Below are 10,383 nucleotides of genomic sequence, written 5' to 3' on the forward strand. Positions count from 1 at the left end.
GTCCCAATAACTTTTTTATTTTTAATATTCATTCATACAATCATTTTAATAAAAGCCTTAAAAGACAATATTTCGTGAAAGCTACGATTTTCTAAAACATTTCCTTTTGATTTTCATGTGATTCTTAATTAGTATACTTTATTCATTTACTTGTTAAAGAGATAAAGTAAAGTAAGTTTTATAGAGAAGCTTAAGGATTATATGCTTTCGTGGAGTATGTGAATCAGTAAAGAAATCACAAACACAATTTTCACATCATATTCCTCACTATACTCACCCTTTTCTACTTACTCCCTAAAACTAGTTGTCTAAATTTGTTCATAAATCTCTTTAACAATCATGCTTATCATTTGCATTTTTTCAAAGTTCAAAGTGGGAAAGTTTGTAATTTTTGTTTATAGTTTAATATATTAACGATTGATATAATTGTCATTATAATGTGTATAAAAATTTTAATCGATATCTCTACTATATTAATATTAAAATATTAATCATAAAAATTTAATATAATAAGATAATATACATACACGGTGGTTGAGACACTTCATTTCCTGATTTTAAGATTGTTGTCTATCAATTTTTTACGTATATTTTACATGGACGAATAATTTGGTAAAGAGAGAGGCGTAATTAGTTAAGGATGGAAGGAATTAAATATTAATATAATTAAGTAAAGTTGAGAATGTTACCAACCTTAAACAAACCATCTCGTGCATTAGACGCAATGTTTTATATTTTAGTGGTTCTGTTAACCCAAGTCTTTAAGTCGGATATTAAAATTAGTTAACTGAACTACATTTCAACTAATATTATATAATAATTAACTAAGTTATAGCCATTGTTGTACTCATCTTACAAACTTCCAAACATCTAAGCTGAAGCCTCTCTCACTCAATTCTCGCCTTTTTCGTCTTAAACTCCTCGTTTTAATTATATAAACTTATCACCTGAGATTTAAGTACTAAAACTGAGGTATATCAAATTATATATGGAACTGACAATTTAAGTAATAAATTAAATAACTAACTCAACTCAACTTAATTTATTTTCATGTAGTTTATACAGGTGAAACTCGAACCTAAACATTTTTGGAACATTTGGTTCAATGAATGTAAAATTAAATTCGGTAATAACATTATATGAATGTAAGGTTATAGTCTTATACGGGTAGAATGTTAAGTATGTTTCGTTGCCCGTTTGATCTATTTGGTTAGAAGGAAAGATCGATGTTTAGTTGATGGAAAAAAACTAGTTAAAAAGAATCTTTATTATAAAATTTATTTATTTTAACAAGTTTAATTTCTTTAATATATTCTAATCTTAATTTGTATAAAATTATAATAATTTTTATTTTTATTAAGTGAATATATGATATTGAAATAAATTTATAAATCATAATTATGACAACCTTAAATATTTAAATTAAATAAGAGTATGCTCATAAACTAAAATAAATTAAAGAATAGATTGTACATTCAGACATTTTGGTACTAATTAAAATATAAAATTATGAATTGACTAAAATATGAATAATCTTATAAAATTAAAAATACAAAATCATATTCAACCAACCATTAAAATCTCAAAACATCAACTTTGATCCCATGTGTTAAAAGGCGCGCAAGGTAGATGTGTATGTATTGAAAGTAACGGTTACCTAATACGTCAACAGTTAAATTGAGTAGTAATTACTGCACCATATGATGTTCTGCTGCTCTGAAACGTGATTTTAGTTACCTGCTAATCTCATTTGCAGGTAGATTTCATTAAAGTTATATTCCCAAAAAGAAAAGAGGCTGTATTTGGGGAATAAATTCCTCCTCCTACAAATTATTTACTGCCCACTTGTGATGGCTGCATCCAGATTTTTTGCTACCTAGATTTTTATTCTCAAACAGCTAAAACCCAGAGCTAGAGCTACCCAAGGTAAATCCATTCATATACAATCATCAGAACAGATAAAATACACTGTTGTGTCGTGTCCTTCATCAGACACACATGTCCTTTTAAACATGCATCTTCTAATCTGAATCACATCACTTACTCTGATCTTTAAACATGTTTCCAACTCCCAACAGTCTTGAGTTTCAGCCCCTTTTTTTTAACCATGGTTATTATGACAGAAATACCCTTGGCTTCATCCTACTGACTTGTCACTATTATATAAAGTTCCAAAATGTCAGCCCTGTAAATGTACAATAAAGTCTCAAATTTGTTTCGGCTGCAAACATAGAGATAACTTTGAATATGGATAGGGAGTCACTGCCTCTTCTTTCTCTCTCTCTCGTCTTCTGATAAGATCACCTATTTCTTCCTTAGATTCCTTTTGTAAAAGAAAAATAAAATGGGTTTGCTTCAAAATTCGTGATAAAAGATTAAAGAAGACAGCAATAATGGGAGAAGAAGAGCAACACCAAAACTCGACAGAATCTTTCATGGCAATGAAAGCTGGTCTCAGGCAGGCCATTGAGGTTATATCTTCTTTGATTTTCCTTTCTCATTCTATCAAAGTTTTCAGCGTTAAATGGCAGCTTATCCGACAGAAGCTTGAAGAGTTAAATTCAGGCTTAATGGCCGCTGAAAACTGTGATTCAAGCCAAAACACACAAGTCTTTTCTGGCTTGATCCCTTCCGTTTTGGTCACTGCAAATGAGTGTCATAATCTTGCAAGAAGCTGTGCGGATCTTTCCTACAGTGGCAAGCTCTTGATGCAAAGCGACCTTGATGTGATGATTGCAAGATTTGACAGCCATGTAAAGAATCTCTCTGGGATTTACAGTGCTGGGATTCTGAGCCATGGGTTTGCCATTGTGGTTTCAAGGCCTGGCCTTGGTGCTGGTAAAGACGACATGAGGTTTTACATAAGAGATTTGCTGACAAGAATGAAGATAGGCGACATAGAAATGAAAAGGCAAGCCTTGGTTAATTTATATCAAGTTGTGGATGAAGATGAGAGGTATGCTAAACTCGTAGTGGAGGTTGGTGACGTTGTGAATGTGTTAGTAGGCTTTCTTGATTCACCTGAGATGGAGATTCAAGAGGAGGCTTCAAAGATTGTATCTTTACTATCAGGGTTCGATTTGTACAAGGGGGTTTTGGTTGGAGCTGGGATTATTGGGCCTTTGGTTCGGGTTCTGGAAAATGGCAGTGGGTTGGGTAAAGAAGGAGCCGCTAGGTGTCTTCAGAGATTGACTGTTAATTCAGACAACGCATGGTCAGTGTCGGCTCATGGTGGGGTGACTGCCCTTTTGAAAATATGTTCAAGCGGTGAGTTTGGAGGGGAACTGATTGGTCTTGCTTGTGCGTTGTTGAGAAATCTTGTTGGGGTTGACGAGATAAAGAGGTTTATTGTTGAAGAAGGTGCCATTTCAACGTTCATCAAGTTTGCAAGATCAAGAGATGAAATCGTGCAGATAAATTCAATGGAGTTCCTTCAGAATATGGCTTCCGGAGATGACTCAGTTCGTCAAATGGTTGTTAGAGAAGGAGGGATCCGTGCATTAGTACGCGTTTTGGATCCGAAATCATCGACCTCTTCAAAGACAAGAGAGGTAGCATTGAGGGCAATTGAGAATCTATGTTTCTCTTCACAGAGTTGCATAAACATGTTGATGAATTTCGGGTTTATCAATCAACTGTTCTTCTTGCTACGCAACGGTGAGGCTTCGGTTCAAGAATTGGCACTGAAGGTAACGTTTAGGTTGTGTAGCGCATCAGAAGAGGCTAAAAAGGCAATGGGAGATGCCGGTTTCATGCCTGAACTTCTCAAATTGCTCGATGCAAAGTCATATGAAGTGCGTGAAATGGCAACCGAGGCACTCTCTAGCTTGGTATCGGTCCCAAAAAATCGAAAACGATTCGTTCAAGATGATCGGAACGTAGGCTTTCTTCTCCAGTTGCTTGATCAAGAGGATGGCATATCAGGTAACAAAAAGCTCTTACTCTCTATATTAATGTCATTGACAAATTGCAACAGTGGGAGAAGAAAAATTGCCAGTTCCGGATATCTAAAGAACATAGAAAAGCTCGCTGAAGCTGAAGTTTATGATGCCAAAAAACTTGTCAGGAAGTTGTCTACCAACAGATTTCGTAGTATTCTAAGTGGATTTTGGCATTCTTGAATGTAATATTTTTGTTTTTGTTTTTGCTTACTGTATATCTCTGCATAAGCGTTATGCAAGTCTCATTAACTTGTTTTTACAAATCTTTTAATGTCACTGTATCCTAAATCCTTCTCCTTGGTAAAAAAGAAAAAGAAAAGGAAAAACAGCTTTTGAACAGCTTTTTGTTTTACTTGTAATCATTAGTAATCAAATAAAAGCTGTTCTTATAGATTCTGTAAAGATACTGTGGCATTCTTGTTTGGGAATTACAGTTTCATACATATATACATATATATATTAAAATATTATGCAATTGCAGTTTTATTAGTTAATATATGGTGTAGAAATGGTGGAAAGCAATTGAGGTGCTTGCACATGGGAAAGGCATGAAAATCCAGAATTGGCATGTGAACAGTGGCAATCAAGGTCTTGTCAGCTGCCATCATGGGACAGAAGGGATAGTGATTGATGAAAGTTCCTTCTCTATCTGTTTGTGTTATTGCCAGCATTATCTTCTTCATCTTATCATGATTTTTCTAATTCATTAAAACCACTTAATATTCTGATATAAAAGCATAGGCTTAGATCGCCAGGCATCAGTTTATTATTAGCTTGAGGATTGAGATATAGGATATAGAAGCATGATAATTGAGAGACAACTGTTTGAGTCAATTGAAAGAGGTTTTGATGGCCTAATGTTGAGGATCTAACCATTTGTAGAGTACACGAATTTAATGGTAATAAGTTAGCCGACTTGGTTTAATTAGGGGTGTGGAGTGTGGACCATGTTATGAATCGAAACTGGAAGATGAGACCCATATGTTTCACTTAGACTGCTGCTGGCAAGTTAAATGTTTCTTTTTGTGGTTCTGAGAGATGATTTCAATTGCTGTGAGAAGTTGAATCAATGAGCAATGATACCCACCAGAATCCAATGCCAAATGACACCTTGCTCAAGATTTGACTGCTTTCATTTCAATGGAAACCAGCCTCGTTGGCAAACCAAAAGAAATCAACAAATGCTGGTTAAATTTATTTAAACAAAAAAAAAAAAAAGGAGGAAAAATCCCAATCAACAAGACTACTTGATTTAGAAGTTGGGACATACAAAATATTCTAGGGAACCATATGGGATGATGAACTTCTCAACATTAATGATCAAGCCATGTAGCTACTGCAAATACACATAGTGTCCATGCTAAAAGAAAGGTTGATAAATGAAATACCTAGTTACTATATACCAGTAAATATGACGCGGTTAGGAGCGGGTAAGTATTTATTAGCATTTAGGTGATTGAGAAGCAGGGCATCAGACTTTCTGTTCTGGTGCGGCGTACACCACAAGTTGCTTGCTGCTTTTAATTATTACAAGCAAAATTCTCATTTACTGCCACATAGTTTTTAGCACTGGACAAGATCTGATTTCACTTGCCTTTGCTAACATATAGGGATATAATTTGGGCCATGTTGTCGATTGGGAATTGAATTGGAAGAGCCCTTTAAACAAACCATCAAAAGACAAGTAAAACTATCGGCCCAAAAGTATTGGATCCTATCTCAGATGAGGCAAATCTAGAAAATCTTTTCAAGCTTTAGTTTGTGCTGCATTTTTGTTTCATTTGATAAGTGTACCCGAGTCCTAACATTGATTCGTCATTTTCCATGGCTACCGAACATGGTTTAGTAAGTACCCAAGTCATAAAGACTGTTTTCCATGAACCATGTATGCCGGTGAACAAATTGATTGTTATTCCATGTTGAATGAGGAATTGTAGGCTGAATTATTCTCCCTGAAATATCATACTTCCAACTCTTGGTGGTCCATGATTTCTATGCACCATCAGTCACTAAGCTGTCAATTTAAATCAAATAAAAAATATATTTATCCAAATCCAATTAATTTTACTTGTTCTGCTTGGGAAATTTGGTGAATAAAATAACTAAGGCGACAGCATCAGAAAAAAGAAATGCTGGTGGTGATGGACCACTATTAGTTTTTAGTTATCCTTTTCGAAGAACCAATCAAAGTATCCGGTAACATGTGCAAATTTGGGCATGGAATTGAAAATTCAAAGCCAGCCCTTCACTCTTAAACTGTCATTTTCATCGATATGCAAATTTTTGCTGTCCTGCGTTTAATCTCTGCTGTCATGCTTTGCTCATCTATGTAATCTGATTTAGAGTGTAGCATGCGAGTATTTTTAATTTAATATATTTGAATATTATGGAGACTGGAGTAGAGTTGTTTTAATATTCAATGTCTGATTAAAAAAAAAAAATTCTTATCCTTTGTTACTATGATGGAATCTTGATTGGGTAGCCGGAGAACAACTTGATCATTTAGGGAGCAAAGCTCAAATTTAACCGACAGTATTGGCTGTCAATGTAAACGTAGAGTGGTTATGTTGGAAGGGGTGAAATTAAAGATTTAATATCTACCTCCAAATCAAAAGTATTGGTCCACTTCATTAATACCGACATTTTATGTATTGTGGCAGAGACTTATCAAGCTTACTTCCTGGTAGAGTTTTCTTCTTACGAATAGTCAATTTTAGGGTCAAATCCTTCATTTTTATTATATAGAACGCGGTCGTAGTCAGGAAAAAGGGTATGCAAATTGCAAGCCCCTATTGACCATTGTCCATCTACTTCTCAATTTACTTTCATTTTGGCTATATAATATGCACTGCAGTGGTAAATGATGCAACTTTACCATTGGCTAGTCAAGGTTTAATGCAAGTAAAAGTGAAGTCGAAATGGGTAAACAAATCTGTTGTAATTTTAAAGTATACAAATATGTTGTTGTATTATTATTATTGTTGTTGGATAGCCATAAGGAGACATGGAAGAGGGTATGGTGATGTTGAGAAAAGTTGATTCACTCTGCAGGGTGAAGAGTCGGATGAGAGGAGTGAGCTAGGAAGTTAAGGAAGCAAAGGAGGATTTTGAGGACAATATGGAGGCTATAATGCTTGAGGATTTGATCATTTTTTCATCAAGTATATATAGTGGAGGTTTCCTGTTTGGTGGTATTGTCATGATAAACCTGCTATCAGATTATCATTGTGGAATGCATAGGAAGAATATTTGTGAGGAGACATATTGTATAATTCTCTTTGAGTTATGGTGTAAAATAGTTAGGTTCAAGTGAGGTTTGTTGGCTTAAGGAGTCATATTTTAAATAGAAGAGTAAATATCATTTTAGAGAAAATGAAAAGTTGATTAGAATCAAATCTTTTAGATTATTATTTTTTTAGTGACTAACCGTTAGATACAAAATAGAGAGACATATTTGCCATATGTCCTAGGATGGAGGGTATAACAATTATTATTATTATTATTAAAGTCCCTTGAGAAGAAAACAATATTAAAATGGGTGATTAAACATGTGTTGGCATGTTCTTTTGTCTTTACATAAAACAGGTAGATTAGTAGAAAAATTGCAATAAATTAATTTAAATGTTGGAAGCAATGACAAGGATATACAATTAATTATAGTAATTATAAAAATGATAATAAACAACTAAAGCAATCTCGTGCTAAAAGAATGAGATGAACCGTCTACTTGCAGAATGTGAACGTTAGCTGACAATTCCAGTAAAAATACTAATATATTTTTTTTCCCTTCAAATCTATTTTTCTCTGAAAGCATCCTCAAAAACTACAAAATTCAGGAAAAAGGGGTTTATTGATTTTATTTTAGTTTTTTTTATGAGGAAGTCAAATCGTGGTATTTTAATGATTAACTTCGTTTTTTTTTTTTAAGAAAAAGATATTCAAGCTCTCACTTTAGTAAAATAAAATTATTTACCCTTGAAAATTGAAAAATATCCACTTGAAATAAAATGTGTATTTTAAATTAGAAAAGAAAGAGAGAGTGAGAGAGAGAGCAAATGGGCCAACATGGTAGTAATTAAATTTTAAAGATGTGATATTGGTTGGCTTTGAAGGAGCAGCACCATCTATTCATTTGAAGCCGAGAAAACCATGAACACCGCAACCCAAGTCGTCGAAATTATTATTATTAAAGCAAATTGACAGCTGAGATCATGTGAACCTAAAAACAATATTTGCTATTGCTAAGCAACGGCTATCTTATTCATATGCCCTTGGTCAATTTGTCATAACTAGCATGGCCGTTACGTTAGTTTGCATTATTTTCAGATAAGCATAAACCAGCAAAGTAAGACTTCAAATTATAACCAAAAAAACAGAACCCAATTTTCATACTCATCTGCTTTTCTTTTCTTCATATTCCCGTAATGATTCTGACGAGTATTGGGTTGACTTAGATATTGCATTTGGAGCTCTCTTTTCTTCTCTATCTATGCTTATCCCTTTGATGGCCGAATAATGGTAGTAATAATAGTCTTCTTATACTTATCTTAAGTTAATAAAGGAAAGGTTGGCTGTGTTTGACCCTATTTCACCCAACTGGAAAATGCTGTAATTAAGAATACAAATGAAAACCCAAATCAAGAAGTAGGGCACTTTGGAATTGAATCTACTTAATTAACTTTTGAAACCTTTTTTTAAAAGAAAAGAGCTTTATTGGTTGAGTTCGACAATGCTGCATTATTGGGCTTCAAGAATTTAAACACACAACATTTCATCCAAACTTTACTTCATTTCGACCTTATAATTGTGTTTTCCAGAATACAAATTGACTTGCATTTTAGTTTCAATCGTATATATACTTTACTCCCCAAATTAACTTAAAAATCTCTCATCTTTAATATTTAAAACATAAAGTATATATATTTGCTTAAAGCAAGTCTAGATAGAAAATCAAACTCAAGGGAACCGAACACTACACTGCAGAAATAGTTGGCAAACTACGCACGTGTGAACACAAGTCATTGCTTCATTGGGCTCTCAAACATCAAAAGTCCAACCGGCTTCAAGGATTCATTTTGAACAGGTGCGTGTGTGTGCGCGTGTGCGAGCTTTTTTTGTTTTTATATGTAGCGGTAATTTTAGTAAATAATGGTCTCATTTTACTTCACCCTCACGTAAGTGAATTAAGTGTTTAGCCCGATCAACTGAATCTTTAAAAAATTTGAGTTATCCTATATAAACCTACTAGATTTATTTTGTTTATGGTTAATTACAAAATTGATTATTTAATATATCCAATTTAAACTACTAATATACTTGTAACTTATGAAACAAAATTATAATTATTATTTGAGTGTCATTTTGATGCCTTTAAGATATTTACTATGTATTTTAAAGTTATGTACATGTGAATATATTTATATTAAAAATAAATTATAAATTTTAAAATATTAAACTAAAAATCAATATATACATTTGGTGTAATTATAAATTATATTGTACTTGTTAGAATTAAGTGACCCAAATTCTTAGTTAAATAAAATACGATGGAAAATAAAATAAAAGTAAAATCCATATAGAACTAGACTTCTTTTATTTTATTTTAGAATAAGGTTTTAAACCTTATTAAACTCCATCTATTTTATATTGATTAGGATAAGGTGTTTCAATCCTACTAGAATATGGCTTTGTAAACCTATAAATAGACATAGTCTATTCCTCTTGTATTAGAGAAAAAATTTTTCGACATAGTGAATTTTCTTCTCCTCGCCTGTGGTTTTTTTTTTTTCAAAGGGTTTCCACGTAAAATTTATGTGTTCTTTATTTTTATTTATTTTATTCTATTTTATTTTTCACAAATTGGTATCGAGCTTAGGGTTATTCATCTCGATCACGGTAATGGCGTCTTTGAAGTATGAAATTCATTGTTGGATCGCAACACCGATTTGCGTTGTGGCAAATTAAGATGCAAGCGCTTCTTGCACGATGGATCTAGAGGATGCCCCGCTAGGATAGATAAGATGCCTTCGACATTAACAGATGAAGAGAAGAAGCGTAAGGATCGAAAGGCATTAACACAATTACATCTCATTTGTCCAACGAAATTTTACAGGATGTGATGAAAGAGAAAACCGCTGCTCATTATGGAAGAGGCTAGAACAAATATGTATGTCGAAAACTCTAACAAGCAAGTTGCATATGAAGCGGCGTCTTTATGCTCATCGTTTGGAGGAAGGTGCGTCAGACACCTAACACTTAACAAAGGTGTTTAAAGAAATTCTCTCAAACTTGGAGGCCATGGAGGTTCAAGATGATAAGGAAGATCTAGGGTTGATTCTACTTTGTTCGTTGTTCCGTCTTATTCAACCTTTAGAGACACGATTTTATATAGCATGAGTCTCTCACGGTTGATGAGGTTTATGATTCTTTAACCTCGTATGAT

The 10,383-nt window shown here is 33.4% G+C and overlaps 1 protein-coding gene across 1 annotated transcript; it reads left to right on the top strand.

The window, feature by feature from the left end:
* Positions 1-2,043: 2,043 nt before the first annotated feature.
* LOC108453700 (vacuolar protein 8) lies at positions 2,044-4,343 on the top strand. The gene has a single exon (XM_017751967.2). The coding sequence runs from the start codon at positions 2,394-2,396 to the stop codon at positions 4,119-4,121; it is 1,728 nt and encodes a 575-aa protein (XP_017607456.1). The 5' UTR covers positions 2,044-2,393; the 3' UTR covers positions 4,122-4,343.
* Positions 4,344-10,383: the final 6,040 nt, after the last annotated feature.

This window comes from Gossypium arboreum, chromosome 5, assembly GCF_025698485.1.
Source record: "Gossypium arboreum isolate Shixiya-1 chromosome 5, ASM2569848v2, whole genome shotgun sequence".
In the NCBI taxonomy this organism is placed as follows: Eukaryota; Viridiplantae; Streptophyta; class Magnoliopsida; order Malvales; family Malvaceae; genus Gossypium; species Gossypium arboreum.

Coding starts and splice junctions, on each gene's coding strand:
- LOC108453700 (XM_017751967.2), top strand. CDS start 2,394: ATGGGAGAAGAAGAGCAACACCAAAACTCGACAGAATCTTTCATGGCA.